The following is a 23,405-nucleotide window of genomic DNA, read 5'->3' as shown; positions in this document are numbered from 1 at the left end:
TGATCCGAATGGAAGACTATTGTGCCATTGTTACACTGAAATGTGCGCCAACGTCATTCGCTGGTTGCTAACTGTCAGGGATCGCTCATTTTTCGATGAACACAGTCTAGCATGTGTAAGGAGTTATGGATGACTCACCCCTCAGTGATGTCCCAGTGAACCAAAAAAAGAGCCAATACACAGACATGAATGGAAATCACGACAGCCATGATAGCATCTGGTGCTGCAGACAAGAGCAAGGCTATCAATTGCTATGAAATCCTTTACAGATTGGATCTGCCAGCCACTCCTAACCAACCAAACCTGTCCCAGTGAAAGACGCAATGCAATAATGGGAGTGGACCTGAACTCTTGCACAGGACAGAAGGAAAACAGAGAAATGCACCCTGTATGTATTTAGAGGGTTTAGCCTGTCTAATTCCCCCTCATGTGTAATTTGACCTTGCAGCTGTGTCAGATGACAGCCTCTGCAGAGCAGCTCATTTGTAAACACAGCATGTTAACCCTATGTCTGCTTCTATGAAAGCAGAAAGTAGACACACCGAAGGTTTATTGCAGGTGTAACAAAGAAATGTTTTTCTTTAAAGGTTATTATGATGATGTTGTGTATCTTTTAGAGCAGAGAGGAAATTCTGGGTTTCAGGTCCGCTTTAAGGTGGCCATAATCTTTCCGTACACGCTGGTCTGAACTCGGCCGTGGCGGACAAGACTGCTGTGGCCGAGAATCAGACCAGCGGGTGTACAGAGGTCACACATCTGCTAAAGGTCAGGCTTGGCAGATCTTTAGCGGCCCCCAACACACGAGCACTGAATAACCGCAATGTTCTCCCAGCTCCCCCACCAATTTGCTCCGTTGCACGACACTTGTCTCTCTAGTCTCTAGAGCATTAACGATGTTGTGCAGACGCGTTATCAGCCTCCTGGCTAGCGTCACGTCTGTTGCTATGTGGGGGACATAGCAACAGACGTGTCGGTAGCCAGGAGGCTGATGACGCGTCTGCACAACATCGTTAATGCTCTGCGACCTGGCAGGGATCGGTATACATCAGAGATCCCCAGAAGATCCCCCCTGTGTGTACGGGACATAATATAAAACGGCAAAAGATTGATCACTCTAAAATCAAAGAAGAAGGATTCAATTCTTACATACACTAGACAGATTTCAGCATGAGAACTACAGCCAAGCTCTAAACAACGGGGGGGGGGAATAAAATGGGAAACTGTCTGTTCTTTGAACCAATCCACACTGACATGAAACGCAGGGTTTGAACCATTCTTCACTCAGGTGCCGGTCATTCCAATAAATGCAAATGCCTTTTAAATTACGTTTATGGATTTTTGCGCAGATCGTGCAAACTTTGAGCTACATCCCATGGTCTCCTCCTGGGTGCTACAGTGTCCAGGATCAGCTAAGTTTGGCATTTCCGTATTCCACCAGGGAGCTCAAAACATGACGAATCGAGGGAAAGATGGGAATCTATGCTCAGATGCAGAAAAGCATTTAGCATCAGCTAAACAAGATGCCGACAGAAGCGGCCCTAAACTGGTTTCTGAACTCTCAGAGCATTATGGGATATTGTACCTGCGGCAGGTACTTTTCAGGATGGACCACTGCAAATTCCGTCACTAGAGGGAACAAGTAAAATGTACCCTCCCTCCCCTTCTACAGGAAGCCCAGACCGCTCACTATCTGTGCCAGAATATGCAACTTATTTATGTGTTTGTATTCCTTGATGACTGAAAGAACCCATTTATAAGGAGGGAATCAGCTGATCCCCAGAAAACACTTATTTCTGCAGCAAGGACGCGACTTTCTAGATAAACAGATTTATAAAAAAAAAAAAAATATATATATTTCATCAACTAAAAAGAGACTCCTTTTCCCCAAATCCAGCCAAAACCCTCAACTAAAGAAGGTCAATGTAATGAGAACAGTTTCAGGTTGATGCAGGGGGTTTTGCCTGGTAGTGAGGCTGAGTGCACACATAGCAAAAACGTTGGCGTAAAACGCTGTGTTTTTGCTGCTAATGGAAGTCTATGGGCCACAGGAAAAAAAAAAAAAAAAAACGCATATAAAAAAAAAATGCCTATGCATTTTCTCTGCATTTTACAGTATGCTTTGAAAACGCATATGCATTTTGTATCAGCAAACCGCAAATGCATTAAACACATCGCAAATGCACCAAAAACTCACACAACACTACCATAAAACGCAGCCTTTCACGTTATGTCATGTGAACCCAGCCTGACTGCAGCTAGGTCACAGCAGACTGGTGGCCGTACGCAATTTTTATTTTTTTAACAAGAGGAATCCAATAGGTTTTTACACCAGATCAAATATTTGAAGAATGAAACCAAATAACATACAGTACACTTATGATTGATTTTGTATTTTTTATCCAACATATTCCATTAGATATTTATTACAAAAACTCTGAAAAATTGTTTTTTTCTTGAGCGAACAACATTTTGGCTTTTTCTAAACAATCGAGCATTTTTACAGTATGAAAACTTTTTGGTGCTGGTCTACTTTAGGTGACCCAGCAGAAAACCTCATAGGGAAATTCAGAAAACGTGACCGCCACCCTCCCAAACTGCTAGGTTTCCAATAGGTTGTAGTAAACTACGCCCACATTATTCAGCCAATCGCAACGCTTTGTGCTGTAAGAGGGTGCTGTGATTGGAGAACTGTTCCCTATGAGGATTCCTGCTGCCCCCAATAGTAAACTGAAAAAAAAAAAAAATATTGATTGCAACCTTAACAGGCTGTGATTATCAGCACAGCAATTGTATTAAAGAGCCAGATCAAAAGTTTAACCTATTTTGGTTCCTGGACGTAGAAACTACATCCAGCAACCATGCGCGCTACCGTGCGCTCCCGCGGCCGATCGCGCGCATGCACGCGCACTCCCGGCCGCGGATTTGGTAGCCACGGAATCAATGTATCAGGCTATGGTGCCTGATCACTGATTCCTCTCCCCCGCTGAAAAAGCGACAGCTTCTCTCGGAAGCTGTGCTTTTTCTGGCCGTTCCCTCCCCGATGAGTCACTCTAAGCGTGTGTTACGCTTAGAGTGACGTCATGTAAACAAACTCATGGCCGCCATCTTGTGGCCAAAAAGTAAAACTACAACTAAAATAAAAAAAATTTAAAAATAACACACAATTACATTATAAAACTATACTTTACATCCCACCCTCCCAAAAATACCCAAATAAAATGTTTAATATAAAAAAAAAACAAAAAAAAACAAAAAACACATGTAAATATTTACCTAAGGGTCTAAACTTTTAAAGATCAATGTAAAGATGAAATATTTCTATATTTTTTTTTATTTTAAACTTGTAAATAGTGATAGATGCAAAACGGAAAAAATGCACCTTTATTTCCAAATAAAATATTGTCGCCATACATTGTGATAGGGACATAATTTTAACGGTGTAATAACCGGGACATATGGGCAAATACAATACGTGAGTTTTAATTATGGAGGCATGTATTATTTTAAAACTATAATGGCTGAAAACTGAGAAATAATGATTTTTTCCATTTTTTTCTTATTCTTCCTGTTAAAATGCATTTACAGTAAAGTGGCTCTTAGCAAAATGTACCCCCCAAAGAAAGCCTAATTGGTGGCGGAAAAAACAAGATATAGATCAGTTCATTGTGATAAGTAGTGATAAAGTTATAGGCTAATGAATGGGAGGTGAACATTTCTCAAGTGAAAACGACGGAACGCGAATGGGTTAAGTTCTTAATTTTACTGTTCAGTTCAATAAGAGAACCAGTGTTCTGTTTCTATAAATGAATCAAACTAAAGGTGGCCACTAATGGTCCAATTACTAGCGAAAAATCGTTCGAGCGATCAGAAATTCTGATCGGATTGGTTGTAAATAATCTCTGTTGATGGGCACAATGGATTATGAACGATTATAAAAACAGTCGTCCGATTGGATTTTCGTCTAATCAAAATTTGGATTTTCTTGTTGGTTGTGATAGATAGAAAGCAAACATTGGTTCGTTGATGGTGTAGTGAACGATTTCACTTCCGATCAGAATTTCTGATCGCTCGAACGATTTTTCTCTAGAAATTGGACCGTTAGTGGCCACCTTGAGAAATGAATACAACCAACTAACTTCTAAAAATGCATTATAGAGGAGGGGGCTTTCCCTATAGCACACTGCATAGGAGGGTTACCCTACATTACAATAAAAAATGGTAAAGGCCACTCGATTGCAAATCACTGACCCAGGCAGCTGCTACACAACACAAGTTTCCATGGAAACAAATATATGGAGGCTCCTTATGTAACATATGGATGGAGTAAGGGGGCACACCTACAATAAATGGGTGGGGGGGGGAGCACCTGTATTATCACAGGGAACAGGTGATCCTATAGAATACATGGATTAAGGGGCATCTTGTAATCCATGGGCAGTGGGTGCATCTAACATAATACATGGATAAGGTAATGGGTTATCCTATACATTACATGGATAGTGGGTGGGTGAGTGTGCAGCCTGTGTAATACATGGGAACCCATCCTATATATGCATGGGGTAGTGCCTTGTTCACATTGCGTTCGGCTCACGTGTCAGTCCGCGTTCGGCTGTTTCTGAGGAGTTCCCCTCCCCCCCCCCCCCCGATTCTCAGCGCTTAAGTGGACAATTCGTTTTCGTGCTTAGCGGTTTTCTAAGCGTTTTTTTCCAAACGGTTTTGTAATTCACTCCCTGACGCAAGTCAGGAAGTGAGGTCTTTGACCCAGAAAAGAATACATACAATGTATTTATTCCTTAAAACGCAAACGGAATCGCTACACAAAGTGATTTTGTGAGCATTTTGCATTTCTCCTATACTTTCCATTAAGGCATAATCACCTCAAAAATGGTACACGCTCCGCTTTACTGAACAGACAGCGCACGACCCGCACTGATATGAACCTTCTCATACATGCATTGCACAAGCACTTGGTGGGCGATTTTAAATATTGCCCACGTGTAAAAAAAAAAAAAAAAAAAAAAAAAAAGCACCTGCAGTATGAACAAGCCCTAAGGGGGCACTTGAGGGGATCTCGTCCTACAAAGTGAATCAACCCCCAAGTCAGCTAGCTAATTGTACAAGCTGTTAGTCTGTATTTCTCCTGTCTGGCTCTCGGGGAAATTTCTGATGTTGCTGAAACCCAAAAGAAGTTGAAGATATGTCTGACACTTCCGCTGCCCGGCGGATCAACTGTATACACATCACCATGGCAACAAGGACGTGAGCCCTACTGTCCCAGTTTGAAACATATTGCACGGCTCTCACGGAATTACATTTTAAAATATGTGGGGTTTATGGCTCTCTCAGTCAAAAAGGTTCCTGATCCCTGATATAAGGGTTAGGCATACCTCCAACTTTTTGAGAAGAACACTTAAACCACGCCCCTACCACACCTCCATCAGTCACACATATCAAAAATTTCATAAGAAAAATATGTTTTATAATATCAACCACACTGGTCCTTTCTATCCTGGTTCATTTTCTTTCATACTAACATTTTAAAATTAGTAATATCAATTTAAAGGATGGGAATAAAGTTTAGAGTCAACCACATTTTTAGTAGAGATATATATATATATTCTTACATAGAAAAAGGGACAGAGGAGGAGGAAAGAGGGACAGGGCTCCCAAAGAGGGACTGTCCCTCCAAAAGAAGGACAGTTGGGAGCTATTTGGTTAGGGCAGGGTAAGGGGGCACCATGTATTATGTCATGAAGCAGGAGTTGGGGGATAGGTGGGCGCCCCTCTGCAGATGACTCCCCAGGCATATATGGAGGGTGGGTCACCCTGTATGATATAAGGGTTAGGGCAGGGTAAGGTGGCACAAAGCATTATGTCATGATACAGGAGTTGGGGGGATCCGGGGCGCCCCCTGCAGATGACTCACCCAGGCAGCAGCCGCACACCAGAGCGGCGGCATTGAGCGCCCCAGCGGACGCCCCGTAGATCTTGTTGGCCCCGGTGATGAGATGGGGGGCTCTCTCCAGCAGGCAGCTGGACACGCCCACATGATAGACCCCCAGGAAGCCGCAGCCGGCGAATGAGAGGTTCCATCCCCGCTCCAACATGATGGCTGATAACAGAGCAAACAAGTCGGGGAGAGCTGATCACTACGGTACGGACCGGTGCTTACACCCCGGCCGGGGGATATATACAAAGGGGCAGCCCGACAGCCTAACCCCGCCCCCTAGAGGCGGTACGCCGGGAGAGCATCAGCCAATCACAGCGAGAGAGCAGAGACCGGTCTTCTGCCCTGCGCAGTTAGGGAATCCCGAGGCTGACGTCACGGAGGACTCCCCATAGAGGCGGGGCGTGCTGTGGAGATGATGGGATGGGAAGTTCGGATCTTTTCAATGATCCGGATGATTCGAATCGGATCATTGAAAAGATCCGGATCTTTGATCCGAATCTCGGATCATTTTACAAGGGAAGCATTGGGGGTGAAATGACTAGCAGGGCAGGAGAAGGAGAGGGGGGAGGACACAGAGAAGGGGAGAAGATGGACAGAGGGCAGTGTGGACAGAGAAGGGAGGAGGGAAGCAGAGAGCATAAATGTTTGTTTGCACACAATACCCACATACTGCAATCATATACTTTACATGTATTTCACCTACATGTTCATCTGTATACCTTGAATGGAAACGTCGCACGGTGAAAGAAAGCATTGCTCAAAGCATTCCCAGAAGATAAGTGCAGCTGTTTAGAGCGAGTGCAGGAGGATCATATTGCCCTGCAATCACAGTGCCTGCAAAGTTACTGAGCTGTGCTGAGCCAAAAGTTTCCAATGTGTTCACTGTGCACAACTAGGAACAGACAGCCTATAATGAGCAGCACGTTATAGCCAGTATGTGTGCTCTACACATATCTGGCAGTGGCACCCATGTCCCCTCTACCCGTCCCTGTGCAAGCCTGGCTCCCCTGAGTCCTAGTGATGGGTCGTTCGCGAACGAGCCGGCTCTAAGAGCCGGCTCTTTGCTGTGAACGACAAGAGCCGGCTCTCAGTTTTGAAAGAGCCGATGCCTCAGCCGCCCCACACAGCTCTGGTTTGCTGTGTAATAAAGGGCGCTGAGGCATGCTGGGAGATGTAGTCCTCCTCTTGCAGCTTGTAGGAGTGTAGGGGCGGAACAGAGCAGTAGCAGGAGGGATTGCCCGAGCGAGAGAAGCAGTCTGGAGTTGTCATGGAGATGGGGGCGGGGCTTTTACTCTGATTCTGAGTGGTGTCTAGTGATATTTAATAAAGAGCCGATTGAGAGCCGTAAGAGCCGGCTCTTTAATGGGAGCCGATTCAGAAGAGCCGAATCTCCAAGAAGAGCCGGAATTCCCATCACTACTGAGTCCCCTCCAACAGAGCGATCCATCTCTGATCTGCTTCCAGGACCCCGCTGCCCGCTGAGAGGGGGCGTGTCGCTCCTGGCCCCGCCCCTTTTGCGATCCGAATCACTCATTTTGATGATTCGGATGATTCGACTCACAAAATAGATTCGGATCAAAGATCCAAATCGTTCATGATCCGGACAACACTAATGCTGATTGCTGAGTGTTCTATAGTTTCTATCTGCACCAATCACTAGTCCTACCATAGCAACAGCACAGCTCCCAACTGTCCCTCTGCCCCTCTTTCCTCCTCATTTGTTCCTCTTTCAGGACTTTGTCCCACTTTCTATGTAAATATATGTATTTCTCTACTAAAAAAATGTGATTGACTTTAAATTGATATATTACTAATTTTAAAATGTTAATATGAAGGAAAATGAACCAGGAGAGAAAGGACCAGTGTGGTTTGAATTATAAAACAACATATTCTTCTTATGAAATCTTTATGGTATGCGTGACTAGAAGTGTGACAGGGGCGTAATCAGGAGGAGCGTGGCTTAAGTGTCCCTCTTTCTTATCTCAAAAAGTTGAGAGGTATGCAACAGCGCACAGGTGCCCTGCCCAGAGAGAGGGCCCGCCTTCATCCATTGTATTCATTGCTGCTATGCTTGCAGCAGTCACATCTATATGTGTTTTATGATGATCAAACTGTTCCTCTGACCAGGGCCGGTTTAAGCAACAATGGGGCCCCAGGGCAAAATAAACCTGGGGGGCCCCCCCAACATATACCCCGGAACAAAAATCGGCATTAGGGGACCTTTTTTGCAGCTGGTATAGTCAGGGTGTGAAGTCCCAATCGGTCGGAGCTCCACATTCTGGCTACCCCAGCCTGCATGGGGGACAAGGGGTTAAAAGGTTTCAGGAGGGGGGACCCCACATAATTTAAAAAAAAAAAATTCTCACACTCTAAACATAAATTTTTTTGGGGGAAAATAGGAAAAAATGCCAGGGATCTTCATACAGCCATATTGCGGCTGTATAGCGATCCCTGGCCAAAGCGCTGCGGCTGCGTATGGACCCCCTGGAAATCCAGTCAGGAAATTTATTGCGCTTTCTTTTGATGCATGTAAAATTACACTACCGTGAGGTTTGCTACTAAAAGTGACATTTACCGCATTTAAAAGTATACTTTTTTCCTTCGAAACTTTAAAATCGATTTTCTCAAAAACTATAATTTTTTTGGAAAAATTGTTTTTTCCTCTTATTCCTAATGATCTCCTTAACATATTCTGCAAATTTAGGGTTTCTAGCATTTAAGGTGGATTTGCTATCAAACATTAAAGAGAATCTGTATTGTTAAAATCGCACAAAAGTAAACATACCAGTGCGTTAGGGGACATCTCCTATTACCCTCTGTCACAATTTCGCCGCTCCCCGCCGCATTAAAAGTGGTTAAAAACAGTTTTAAAAAGTTTGTTTATAAACAAACAAAATGGCCACCAAAACAGGAAGTAGGTTGATGTACTGTATGTCCACACATAGAAAATACATCCGTACACAAGCAGGCTGTATACAGCATTCCTTTTGAATCTCAAGAGATCATTTGTGTGTTTCTTTCCCCCCTGAGGGGGGAGTGCATAGCAGAACCACAACACTGAAGAACTTGGCAGCCTTCCAGACACAGGCTGACAAGTCTGACAAGGGAAAGATACATTGATTTATTACAGAGACTGTGATAGTACAAAGTGCTGCAGTAAGCCAGAACACATTAGAATAGCTTTTGGAACTTGTAGGATGATAAAAAACAGGATGCAATTTTTGTTACGGAGTCTCTTTAAATTCGGCAGGTTTTTAAATGTGTATTTTTTTTCCTTTGAAACTTTAAAATCGATTTTCTCAAAAACTATAAGGCTGATTTGAAAAAAAAAATTCCTCTTGTAGCCACTGGGGGCCCCTACAAGCTCTGGGGCCCTGGGGCAGCTGCCTACTCTGCCTCTATGGTAGCGCCGGCCCTGCCTCTGACCCATCTCCACAAAGAGTTCAAGGGAATGAGAGGGATATGGAGCCATATTTATTTCCTTGTAAACGATTCCAGTTGCCTGGCAGCCCTGTGAATCTTCTGGCATACGTAGTGTCTGAGTCAAAACCCTGGAACAAGCATATGGCAAATCTAGTAAAACAGTCAGCCTAGTCAGAGTAACTGATCTGCATATGCTTGTTCAGGGTCTATGGCTAAAAGTATTACAGACACAGGATCAGGAGGACTGCCAGGTAACTGGTATTGTTTAAAAGGAAATAAATATGGCAGCCTCCGTATCCCTCTCACCTCAGGTTTCCTTTAAATAAGAACACATCTAAAAAAAGTATTTTTTTTTTTCCTGAACTAATGGTACAGACTAACCAGAAAGCTCATGGTGAACCCGAACTCATTGGAGTGTGTGAGGGGCTACAATGGTCCTAAAAGCCCCCTTACTAAAATGCATGGAACACAAAAGTTTGCTGTTTAATAACAGAAAGAATTTGCGATAATTCAGGTTGGAGTGAGCTTGAGATGTCTCCCACAATGCACCACTGCTGAATATATGCAAATTAACCATTGTACCCTTAGAAGCTAAACACACCTCCAGAACCGCTGGAATGCAATGATGTGTTATCTTGTTAATTTGTACAGAGCCATAATAATCCAACATGCATACAGACTGTTTCGGATTGGTTGATCCTCATCAGTGCATGGCATGGATTAATTTGGCTCTATGGAGTAGGGCTTATAAATCCGAGAGGTACAGACTAACCAGCAAGCTCATGATGACCCAGAACTCATTGGAGTGTGTGAGGGGCTACAATGGTCCTAAAAGCCCCCTTACTAAAATGCATGGAAAACAAAAGTTTGCTTTCTTAAAACAGAAATAATTTGCAATAATTCAAGTTTTCTGAACTAAATAATATATGGAAACGGAATACGAATAAATGCAAAAAATTTCCATTTCCCAAGCGGGCAACTTGGCAATCTCAGTGGTACGCAGTTTGGTAGCATCAGAGGAGATGGATGAGATGGGAAACACAGGCCAGCAGGGTTTGGAAAAGGGGAGCAGCTCCAGAGGAGAAGGAGGAGAAGTGGATGAGATAGGCAGTAGAGGTCAGTATGGATTGGCATAGAGGGGCGGTATCAGGGGAGCGGGAGGAGAGGTTGATGAGGTTGATTGTAAGCCTCTGGCAGGGCCATCCTCCCTAATGTATCCATCTTGATTATGCAATCTTACTCACAACCACCCTTCTTGTAGACTCGAACAGTCTCTATCTTGACCTATGACACTGTATTGTTATCAAATCATTTGCATGATCTTGTTTTGTTGTGAGTTTCCGTATGTTCTACCTGTATGTTAACCCATTTATCTATTGTGCAGCGCTGCGTAATATGTTGGCGCTTTATAAATACAATAAATAATAATAATAATAATAATGAGAGAGGCAGCAGAGGTCAGGTCAGTATGGATTGGAGAGGGGTGATATCAGGGGAGCGGGAGGAGAGGTTGATGAGATAGGCAGTAGAGGTCAGTATGGATTGGCGTAGAGGGGCGGTATCAGGGGAGAGGGAGGAGAGGTTGATGAGAGAGGCAGCAGAGGTCAGGTCAGTATGGATTGGAGAGGGGTGATATCAGGGGAGCAGGAGGAGAGGTTGATGAGATAGGCAGTAGAGGTCAGTATGGATTGGCGTAGAGGGGCGGTATCAGGGGAGCGGGAGGAGAGGTTGATGAGAGAGGCAGCAGAGGTCAGGTCAGTATGGATTGGAGAGGGGTGATATCAGGGGAGCGGGAGGAGAGGTTGATGAGATAGGCAGTAGAGGTCAGTATGGATTGGCGTAGAGGGGCGGTATCAGGGGAGAGGGAGGAGAGGTTGATGAGAGAGGCAGCAGAGGTCAGGTCAGTATGGATTGGAGAGGGGTGATATCAGGGGAGCGGGAGGAGAGGTTGATGAGATAGGCAGTAGAGGTCAGTATGGATTGGCGTAGAGGGGCGGTATCAGGGGAGCGGGAGGAGAGGTTGATGAGAGAGGCAGCAGAGTTGAGCAGGGATTGGAAGAGAGGGGCTGCATCAGAGAAGCGGAGGAAAGAAAGATGAGATGGGCTGTAGAGGTCAGTAAGGATTGGCACAGAGGGGTGGCGTGGCATAAGATGAGCAGTAGGAGAGGTGGATGAGACAGGCAGCAGATTTCAGTAGGGATTGGCAAAGGAGGGCAGCATAGGAGGAGAGGTGGATGAGATGAGCAGCAGAGGTCAGTATGGATTGGCAGAAACGGGTGGCATGAGAGAAGTGGGAAGAGAGGTAGATGAGACGGACAGCAGAGGTCAGTATTGATTGGCAAAGAGGAGGTGCAGGAGGAGAGGTGGATGAGATGGGCAGCGCGTGTCAGTAGGGATTGTCAGAGAGAGGCAGCATCAGAGGAGCGGGATGAAAGGTGTATGAAACGAGCAGCAGAGGTCAGTGAGGATTAGCACAGAGGGTCAGCATAAGAAAAGCAGCAGGAGAGGTGAATGAGGCAAGCAGCAGATGTCAGTAGAGATTGGCAAAGAAGGGCAGCACAGGAGGAGCAGCAGGAGAGGTGGATGAGATGGGCAGCAGAGTTCAGCAGGAATTGGCTGGGGCTGCATCCTGGAATGGCAGCTATCCCTAACCCCCAGACCCCCCTGGTGGTGTCTAACCCTAACCACCCCCCTGGTGGTGCCTAAACCTATCCACCCCCCTGGTGGTGCCTAACCCTAACCACCCCCCTGGTGGTGCCTAACCCTAACCACCCCCCTGGTGGTGCCTAACCCTAACCACCCCCACCTGGTGGTGCCTAACCCTAACCACCCTCCTGGTGGTGCCTAACCCTAACCAACATCCTGGTGGTGCCTAACCCTAACCACCCCCCGCGGTGGTGCCTAACCCTAACCACCCCCCGTGGTGGTGCCTAACCCTAACCACCCCCCTGGTGGTGCCTAACCCTTACCACCCCCCTGGTGGTGCCTAACCCTAACCACCCCCCTGGTGGTGCCTAACCCTAACCACCCCCCTGGTGGTGCCTAACCCTAACCACCCCCCTGGTGGTGCCTAACCCTAACCATCCCCTCTGCACTAACACCCTAACGCACATAGAAACAATAATATATTTGATACTGTAAAATAATTCACTACAAATAACATGAATAGAATAATTTATATATTTTGAATAGAAATAATAGCCTTACAATCACGTACACGTTAAAAATCTTAAAATAACGGTAATATTAAAAGCAATATATTAGTAAGATAAATCTGAAAACTATAATTTACGCATTATAAGTCTGAAAATAAGGTTAATACCAAAAGCGATATATTTGTAATACAAAAAGCTTGAAAACGATATTTAAGCATTCTACTTATGAAAACAAATTTTAAAAACAATAAAATAATTGAAAACGAAAATGTACTTATTACACTCCTGAAAGCGAGATTTAAAGAGACTCTGTAACGACAAAAAGATCCCCTGGGGGGTACTCACCTCGGGTGGGGGAAGCCTCAGGATCCTAATGAGGCTTCCCACGCCGTCCTCTGTCCCACGGAGGTCTCGCTGCAGCCCTCCGAACAGCCGGCGACTGTGCCGACTGTTCAATTCAATATTTACCTTTGCAGGCTCCAGCGGGGGCGCTGTGGCTGCTTTCGCTCCGAAGGAGGCGGAAATACCCGATCTCAGTCGGGTCCGCTCTACTGCGCAGGCGCCGGAGACTTGCGCCTGCGCAGTAGAGCGGACCCGACTGAGATCGGGTATTTCCGCCTCCTTCGGAGCGAAAGCAGCCAGAGCGCCTGCGCAGGAGCCAGGAAGGTAAATATTGCGTCACCGCTGTACGGAGGGCTACAGCGAGACCCCCGAGGGACGGCAGACGGCGTGGGAAGCCTCATTAGGATCCTGAGGCTTCCCCCATCCGAGGTGAGTACCCCCCAGGGGACGTTTTAACGTTACAGATTCTCTTTAAAAACAATAAAATAAGTTAAACTGAAAGTAGAAACGAATTTGTAAACAATATTTGTCATAAACCTTATTCTGTAAACGAAAAGTTTTGTTATCACGATCCCTGCAAACACTATTTGTGGGGCGCCCTAATTTCTTCTTTGGCGCCCGATAGCCAATATTTTGCATTGCAGCCTATGGTGCGCCCAGGGGCGCCTCTAGGCATAGGCAGTACAGGCCATTGCCTAGAGTGCCATTGGTCCTGGGGGGCGTCATGTTGCTGGATTAAGCCCCGCCCCCAAATTAAGCCCCATCCAAAATTAAGCCACACCCATGTGGGTGTTCTATTACTTGCTTCTGCTGCATCTACTTAGCGTAAGTTGCAGGCAGCTTACACTTCTGTGGCTTGTGCATGTTTCTTTCATCCTTTGTGCCATCTCTGCCTCCTTCTGTGCCCTTTGTGCCTCCTTCTGTCCCCCTGTGCCTCCTTATGTCTCTTTTGCCTTTATTTGTCCCCTTGTGCTACCTTTGCCCGCCTGTTCCTCCTTCATTCCCACTCTGCCTCCTTCTGTCCTCCTGTGCCTCCTTCTGTATCCCTTTGTGCCTCCTTCTGTCTCCATGTGCCACCTCGGTCCCCTGCGCCTTCCTCTGTCCCCCTGTGCCCCTTTGTGCCTCCTTCTGTCCCTGTGTGCATCCTTTAGCCCCCCTGTGACTCCTTCTGTCCCACTTTGTGCCTCCTTCTGACCCATTTTAGAGGGTGCCAGGCCGACCAGGCAGTCATGAGTGCTGTGCAGGGGGGACAGTGGTCACACCCCCCGCCAGATGTTGCGTCCCCAGGTGGTGAACAGGCTTGTTCACTGGCCTGCAACCCGTAAGCTCACTTCTGCAGCCTTACATTACGTGTATTTTCTGGTGAAACACTGCACGCATTGCAAATCTTCTGATGAAAAATGCCGCATTATGATTATTTCCTGGTGAAACGCTGCCACATTACGATTATTTTCATGGAAGGGCGCCATGGGGGTGGGGCGCCACAGATTTTCTCGCCTGGAGTGGCAAAATGGCTAGAGGCGCCCCTGGGTGCGCCCTTTTTGTCCATTAGCCATATGCGCCCTTTTTCCTGCTTCCGGGATTGGCAAAGAAGGGCAGCATAGGAGGAGCAGGAGGAGAGGTGGATGAGGAGGGCAGAAGAGGTCAGTAGGGATTGGCAGAAAGGGGCGGGATCAGAGGAGCAGGAGGAGAGGTGGATGAGATGGGCAACCTAGGTCAGCAGGGACTAGCAGAGTGGGGCGGGATCAGAAGAGCTGGAGGAGGTGGATGAGATGGGCAACAGAGGTCAGCAGGGACTGGCAGAGAGGGGCGGGATCAGAGGAGCAGGAGGAGATGTGAATGAGATGGGCAGCAGAGGTCAGTAGGGATTGGCAGAGAGGGCAGGATCAGAACAGCTGGAGGAGGTGGATGAGACAAGCAGCAGAGGTCAGCAGGGACTGGCAGAGAGGGGAGGGATCAGAGGAGCAGGAGGAGAGGTGGATGAGATGGGCAGCAGAGGTCAGTAGGCACTGGCAGAGAGGGACGGGATCAGAAGAGCAGGAGGAGAAGTGGATGAGATGGGCAACAGAGGTCAGCAGCAATTGGCAGAGAGGGATGAGATCAGAGGAGCTGGAGGAGGTAGATGAGAAGGGAAGCACAGGTCAGTAGGGATTGGCAGAGAGGGGCAGGATCAGAGGAGCGGGAGTAGAGATGGGTGAGACAGGCAGCAGAGGTCAGTAGGGATTGGCAGAGAGTGGCAGCATCAGAGGATCGGGAGTAGAGGTGGATGAAGCAGGCAGAAGAGGTCAGTAGGAATTGGCAGGGAGGAGCAGCATCAGAGGAACAGGAGGAGGGATAGATGGGAGGGGCAGCAGAGGTCAGCAGGGATTGGCAGAGAGAGGCTCCGTAGAAGTGCTGATGCTGACTTGCGCGAAACGGCCGTCAGGCGCCTATGCCCTGTACCCACCAAATAGGACCGGTACGTGCACCTATGATTGTATTTTGTTACACTGGAGAATACCTTTCATACTGCTGATAGCTGTATCGTTTGCGGAATTATCTCCGTGGTCAGCGCACAACATGTGCTCTGACACTGCGGAAACCCTCCACAAGCGTTTAGATAAGGGAACCCAGCTTTGGTGCAAGTGCACCTGTAGAGAGGAATTCCAACCAGCAGATGGAGCTGTGGAGTGCAGAGGAATAAACCCTCTGCACAGCCACAGATGCCAGGTAGAAATTGTACGAAGTGAAGCGATACAGGGCAAGATAGCCTCTCTCTCTCTCTCGAGAGAGAGAGAGAGAGTGAGCACAGAGACAGAATGTATGTATGTCCACCAATCTAGTCGCCACCCAGCGACGGTTGACATACAACAGTGAAGACTAAAGTGAGAAAGCAATCGCAAGAATGGCGATTGCTAGCAGAGACACAAGACGGAGTAAAGACAGAACATAGAATGAATAAAGACAGAACCAATTAGCAACTGCTATCCAACACGAAGGAACAGACAGGACTAGCTAAATGCGGCCACCACACGTTAAGTGCAATAGCGACAAAACGCGTTCAAGGCACGGTCACCGCACGTTAAGTGCAACAGTGACAAAGCGTACCAACCCTGACTAACAAATGAATCACGGAAAATGAAAATAAACAGAGAACACAAACGCTTGCTAATCAGTTGCCTCACCCAGACAACAGCAAGCGTTCGTTCCAGACAAGACAGACAGAAGCAGTAACCAGTAGCAACCGCAGCTAAGGTTAAACTCCAAGGTTCAGACAAGAGAGATCCACCACCTCTAACGCTAGGGCGAATGCGATCTAGGAACAGGACAGAACGATTCACTGTCAGCCACCACTGGCGACAGTACCATCGCATGGACCAGACAAGACAGACAGAAGGAATAACCAGTAGCAACCGCTGCTCTGGCTTGCACTCCAAGACAGAGTACAGAAGGATCCACCGCCTCTACCGCTAGGGCGAATGCAATCCAAACAGACAAGAGAGAACTAGGCAATACAGATAATAACAACCTGACTGTGCTAGAAGGAATGCTAGTGCACTCCCAAGGATAACTACTCTAAGACAATATTAGCAAACAATAGCAGAGGGCTGAAACTTAAGGTAAGTCCAGCAGAACCAAACCTTTATGACCAGCAGGGAATTCTGGGAGGAAATGGCATTTATACTGCAAGCCTTTAAAAGAGGCAGAGCTATCAATAACCAGATGAGTGAATGCAAATCCCTCACCAGAACAGCAAGTGTGAAACTTGCAGAGTGAAGACAAGTCTCCTTTCCAGGGACCTGCAGCATGCAGACCTGAAAAATGGTCAAAAAGCTGCCTGCCTGTGCAGACAGCAGAGCAGATCATTACAATAGCATTTTAATCTTGGAATAAACCAATTTGCCTGGAGTGCCGACTTCTGCTTCTCTCCTTCCATTATAACAATAACACCTTCTCCCATATATTGCATGTTTTGCCACTGTTTGCTGTTATCAGTTTGTTTTGTTCTGCTGAACGCTGTTATCAGTTATCGAAAGTACAAGAAAGCCCCATATTAGATTGCAAGCTTTGGACCAAGCCCTTTTGCACATGTATGGTGCTGATAAGAGATCAGACCATTTTCTGCTGTGAATCACTGTTGTCTTATCATGGTTATTAGCGATCGTATTCCCTGCTCCCCTGCATCCCGTGCAAAGTACAGAGTCATATCTGCCCAACAACAACACCACAGTCTGTGTTTGCTGAGTTAGAAGATAGCAACTATCACTCTGAACTGTTACCTCATTTTTACTGTCATTCTCTCTGGTCACTTTCATTTCTTCTTTCTGCTCTGTGGCACTAAAATCACTTCAAAAGACTGCATGGCGAATTCACTGCACCCAATATTAGAATACTATCTGAGCCGACAGGTTTTGGACTGGTCCATGTCCTCATGGGGGATTCTCAGGGTTTTCTTTGTTCTCAAAAGCATTTCCTGAACAGCGGTTACTAAGTCTAACTGCCAAAATAGTGTGGAAGCAAATAGAGAGGCTGGCTGGTAACTTACTATTTTGGCAGTTAAGCTGCCTTTCAGGAAATGCTATTGACAACAAAATAAACCCAGCAAATTCCCCATGAGGAGATGGACTAGTCCAAACCCTGACAGTTCTGTCAGATTTTAACTGCTTACTTTTTTGCTGCAGTGGTCCTAATAATTAGAGATGGCTCAAATCTCCAATTTTCAGTTCACGATAACCGCAATAGACTTCAATGGGGAGGCGAACTTTGAAAGCTAGAAACATTTATGCTGGCCACAAAAGTGATGGAAAAGATGTTTCAAGGGGTCTAACACCTGGAGGGGGGCATGGCGGAGTGGGATACACGTCAAAAGTCCCGGTTAAAAATCTGGATTTTACGCAAAGCAGCATTTTAAGGACAGAAATCACATTGCATGCTAAATTGGAGGCCTAAAGTGCTTTAAAACATCTTGCATGTGTATATGTTACGGCCAGAACCTGAAGTTTGGCCACTTCTAGTTCTGGCCGGCCGCTTCGGGTTCTGGCCGGCCAATGCGCGAAGTGGCCGCTGCACTGCGGCCAATGTTAGAAATGGATTGATTCCTCTGAGGTTAATGTATCTTCTGGCCGCAGCGCAGCGGCCAAACGTATAACAACTTAGTGAATTTATTGTAATTCACCCGGCGGCAATGTAACAATTCAAGCCGCCGGCTTTTTCTCTGCCTCTCTCTCCTTCTCCCCCCCCCCCCCGCCTCTCTCTCCTCCTCCACCCCCCCCCCCCCCCCCCCCCCCGCCTCTCTCGCTCTTCTATGGGCAGCCGGCGGGGACACACGTGTCCCCACTCCGGAGTCGTTCGTCGCGGCAGGGTTATCCTGCCGTTCTTGCAGAGCGGGTGCTGGCAGAAGCGATGTCTGCAGCCTCCCCGCTCTGCTGCCCTGGCGCCACGAACGACTCTCGGGGACACGCGTGTCCCCGCCGGCTGCCCATAAGAGGAGAGAGAGAGGCAGAAAAAAAAAGCCGGCGGCTTGAATTGTTACATTGCCGCCGGCTGAATTGCAATAAATTAACGAAGTTGTTCTACGTTTGGCCGCTGCGCTGCGGCCAGAAGATACATTAACCTCAGAGGAATCAATCCATTTCTAACATTGGCCGCAGCGCAGCGGCCACTTCGCGCATTGGCCGGCCAGAACCCGAAGTGGCCAGCCAGAACTAGAAGTGGCCAAACTTCGGGTTCTGGCCGTAACATATACATCAATCAGGTAGTGTAATTAGTGTACTGCTTCACACTGACAGACCAAACTCACTGTGTAACGTACCGCAAACAGCTGTTTGTGGTGTCACGGCCGTGCTGGACTGGTGCGCACCATGGCCAGAGTGCAGGCGATGGCGGTTTTCAAGCCCATATGGTCGGGCTAAGGTAGCTGAATGACAGAACAACAGTGACTGTGTGTCCAGCTGATCGAATTTGGTCTGTCCACAATGTCCACAATGAAGCAACAGCCTTATTATCTTGGGTGTGCCCCTTCACCGCGGCAAGGTAACGATCACGAAGGGGAATTGAGACTTGTACATGGCTTTTGTTTTGTTGTTGCAGCCAAAAAATTAGGCAGGCATGTACACGCACCAGAAAAATTATTATAGCGGCCACTGCTAGCAACGGCCTTAAAAATTCAGGAATCCGCCTGGAGTCCTGGACCCTGTTGGTGGTGGCGGAGAAGGAAGTCAAGCAGCCTGCAGGCAGAGATGCTGTGTCGGGAGCAACTTAGTCATGGGGCAGGCAGCCAGTCACACGGCGTGCAGGCAGAGATGCTGTGTGTGGGGACTGACTTAGTCTTGGGGCGGGCAGTAGCCCTCCGGGATCCATGATTCATTCATTTTGATAAAGGTGAGGTACTGAACACTTTTGTGACTTAGGCGACTTCTCTTCTCAGTGACAATGCCTCCAGCTGCGCTGAAGGTCCTTTCTGACAGGACGCTTGAGGCAGGGCAAGACAGAAGTTGGATGGCAAATTGTGACAGCTCTGGCCACAGGTCAAGGCTGCGCACCCAGTAGTCCAGGGGTTCATCGCTGCTCATTGTGTCTACATCCACAGTTAAGGCCAGGTAGTCGGCTACCTGCCAGTCGAGGCGTTGGTGGAGGGTGGATCCGGAAGGGCTAAGGCGCTGCTTTGGACTAAAGAATGTCCGCATGTCCGACATCACCATGAGCTCGCTGGAGGGTTCTGTCATTGCCTGTGAGGGCATGGGAGGAGGATTACTGGCAGTGGTACCTTTATTCTGTTGTGCTGTGACATCACCCTTAAACGCACTGTAAAGCATAGTTGCCAGCTTGTTCTGCATGTGCAGCATCCTTTCTGCCTTCAGGTGAGTTGGTATTGGTAACATGTCCGCCACTTTGTGCCTATACCGAGGGTCTAGTAGCGTGGCCACCCAGTACAGCTCAATCACCTTGAGTTTTTTTATACGTGGGTCCGTCAACAGGCTGGACAGCATGAAAGACGCCATCTGCACAAATTTGGATCCAGACGTACTATCCATCTCCTCTTGCTCTTCCTCAGCGACGTCAGGTAAGTTCTCCTCCTCCCCCCAGCCACGAACAATACCACGGGAACATTGAGCAGCACAAGCCCCCTGCGACGCCTGCTGCGGTTGTTCTTCTGCCGCCTCCTCCTCCTCCAAAAAAACCCCACCTTCCTCATCATCTGAGTCTGACTCCTTTTCCCCACACGACTCTTCCTCCTCCTCCTCCCCCCTCTGTGCTGCCCCGCAGGTGTTGAGGAAACATCTGGTTCTGATGAGAATTGATCCCACAATTCTTCCTCCTGTTCCTGTTCCTCTTCATGCTCCTCCACAGCTTGATCCACCACTCTACGCACGGCACGCTCCAGGAAAAAAAGCATAGGGGATCAAGTCGCTGATGGCGCCTTCACTGCGACTCACCATGTTTGTCACCTCCTCAAATTGCCGCATGTGCCTGCAGGCATTTCGCATGAGTGTCCAGTTCTTGGGCCAGAACATCCCCATCTCCCCAGACTGTGTCCTTCTACTGTAGTTGTAGAGATACTGGGTGATGGCTTTCTTCTGTTGTAGCAGGCGGTCAAACATGACCAGGGTCGAATTCCAGCGAGTCGGGCTATCACAAATCAAGCATCTCACCGGCAAGTTGTTTCTCCGCTGAATGTCCACAAAGCGTGCCAGGGCCATGTAAGACCGCCTGAAATGCCCACACAACTTCCTAGCCTGCTTCAGGACATCCTGTAATCCTGGGTAGTTAGACACAAATCTCTGAATGATGAGATTCAGCACATGTGCCATGCAGGGAACATGTGTCAACTTTCCCAAATTCAAAGCTGAAATTAGATTGCTGCCGTTGTCACACACCACGTTGCCGATGTCCAGTTGGTGCGGGGTCAGCCACTGATCCACCTGTTTGTTAAGAGCAGCCAGGAGAGCTGCTCCAGTATGACTCTCCACTTTGAGGCAAGACATGTCTATGATAGCGTGACACCGTCGTACCTGGCATGCAGCATAGGCCCTGGGGAGTTGGGGCTGTGTAGCTGGAGAGGAGATCGCAGCACCAGTAGAGTTGAACTGCCACTCAGCCAAGGAGGAGGAGGAGGTGGACCACAGCGAGGAGGATGTAGCAGGAGGAGAGGAGGTGGCAATTCCCCTCACACTCTGCACTGTCTGAGAACCCTTCCTAGCTCCTCCTTTTTTACTACAGTTTAAGAAGGAATCTGCACTATCTAATACGGAAGGCACCTGCACCTAACTATGCTATACCTGGCTACCTATACTGAAGGTCCCTACACCTATCTATCTATACTGAAGGCACCTGGACCTAACTATGCTATACCTGGCTATCTATACTGAAGGCCCCTACATCTAGCTATCAATACTGAAGGCACCTGCACCTTACTATGCTATACCTGGCTACCTATACTGAAGGCCCCTACATCTAGCTATCAATACTGAAGGAGTGAGCAAGGAAGGATCCGCAGACCAAGACAGGTTGAAGTAAAAAAGGCTGAAAAATTTATTTGAAAAAATCCACAAGAAATGCAATAAAAACACAGGATCAACTGACGCGTATCGGGCCTACCATCTGCCCTTAGTCGTAGTTAAAATACTGAAGGCACCTGCACCTTACTATGCTATACCTGGCTACCTATACTGAAGGCCCCTACATCTAGCTATCAATACTGAAGGCACCTGCACCTTACTATGCTATACCTGGCTACCTATACTGAAGGCCCCTACATCTAGCTATCAATACTGAAGGCACCTGCACCTTACTATGCTATACTTGGCTACCTATACTGAAGGCCCCTACACCTGGCTATCAATACTGAAGACCCCTACACCTGGCTATCAATACTGAAGGCCCCTATACCTAGCTATCGATACTGAAGGCACCTGCACCTTACTATGCTATACCTGGCTACCTATACTGAAGGCCCCTATACCTAGCTATCTATACTGAAGGCACCTGGACCTAACTATGCTATACCTGGCTACCTATACTGAAGGCCCCTACACCTGGCTTATCTATACTGAAGGCACCTGCACCTAACTATACTATACCTGGCTACCAATACTGAAGTCACCTATACCTAGTTATCAATACGAAAGGCACCTATACCTATCTACCTATACTGAAGGCACATATACGTAGCTACCTAAATGTTGGTAGATCTCCTGGACTACCAAAGTAGCTGGCGAGACAAAAAAGTGTGGACACCCCTGATTTAAAGGATTTATAGAAGTGATTATTTCCTGCAAAGGATCAATTAAGAGCGTCGAGGGAGGGCCCCTCTGGCCCAAGGGCCCCAGTGCAGTCGCAACCTCTGCACCCCCTATTGCTACGCCACTGGGGGGCGGTAATACACTTATCCACATCTGCTGTGACAGGACCTGTTTGGGTTTGGGGAGGGCAGGAGGGGGGTGCCTTCAGCTGCCTGCTAGTAATCTATAACCCACTAGTGTAAGTTAACGATAGCGGCTAGTGGTCTATTAACCCATTCAACTGAATCGACCTGTGATTTGCCCGTTTAAAGAGGAACTGTAGTGAAAATAACATGATGAATAAAATTGCTTATTTTATTACAATATTCATTTATAGATTATTTAGTCAGTGTTACCCATAGCAACATCTTTACTCTCCCCGATGTACATTCTGAAATTTATCACTGGTGGTGACATCTTTAGCTCTGCCAGGTGATCTCAGCAGAATGTTCCTTTAGGGCTTGTTCACACTATGAGCGTTTGCTTTTTTTTCTAAGCGATTTTTGAAATTGCCCTAAATGCGCTTGTGTAATGATTTCCTATGAGAGTGTGAGCGTTTTGATTTTAATAAAATCGCAAACACGCTACATGTACCATTTTCTGAGCGCTTTGGCTCAATGGAAGGTATAGGGAAATCGCAAGGAGCTTGAAAAAAGAATAAATACATGACTGATGACAGGATGTGAAAATCTCAGTCGCTCAGCAAAAAGGCTTAGAAAAGTGCTTACAAAGGCACTTTTCTAAGCTCAAAGCGCAGGGAAAAGCGCTTTTAAAAAAAGCTCAATAAACCGCTCAGCACTTGCGATAGCGCTGGCGATTTATAATGTAAACATAGCCGTACTGAGAGTTCCAAAGCCAGTAGAAAAACATAGTTGGTCTCCCAGAATGCCTGAAGGGAGGGGATTCCGGATAATAAACAGCCTAGGCTGTGACATCACTGGGAGGGCGGGGCTACATACCAATATACAGCAATAGACAGATATAGAAAGTGTTTCTGATGCTGATACAGGATAATTTACATAAAGGTGGGTATCCTGAATAATGTTATTACATTCTACTATATGTCACTACAGGACCTCTTCAACTAAGAAAGAAAACAACACATGTTGGTGGTGATGTCCTCACTGATGTCTGGCCGACCTTCACCTGCCTGCTGGTAAATACGGCACACAGACGGTTATTTCACTGCCAGGGTGCCAGGTTGGCAATCGCCGGGGTAAAGTCCAGTTCACCTGAAATGACCAGTTCTTTATTGTACATTATAATTGCAATTTC

At 47.2% G+C, this 23,405-nt stretch overlaps 1 protein-coding gene across 1 annotated transcript in view; it reads right to left on the bottom strand.

The window, feature by feature from the left end:
• Positions 1-6,184, bottom strand: part of LOC137564383 (patatin-like phospholipase domain-containing protein 2) — a 52,204-nt gene extending 46,020 nt beyond the window's left edge. The window contains exon 1 of the mRNA XM_068278179.1: positions 5,927-6,184. Within this exon, the coding sequence (XP_068134280.1) occupies positions 5,927-6,107 (181 nt within the window). The 5' untranslated portion in view covers positions 6,108-6,184. The remainder of the gene's footprint in view (positions 1-5,926) is intronic.
• Positions 6,185-23,405: the final 17,221 nt, after the last annotated feature.

This window comes from Hyperolius riggenbachi, chromosome 3 (genome assembly GCF_040937935.1).
Source record: "Hyperolius riggenbachi isolate aHypRig1 chromosome 3, aHypRig1.pri, whole genome shotgun sequence".
Lineage (NCBI taxonomy): Eukaryota > Metazoa > Chordata > Amphibia > Anura > Hyperoliidae > Hyperolius > Hyperolius riggenbachi.
Note: the sequence above shows the minus strand (reverse complement) of the source record. Positions and strands in the feature narration are given on the sequence as shown.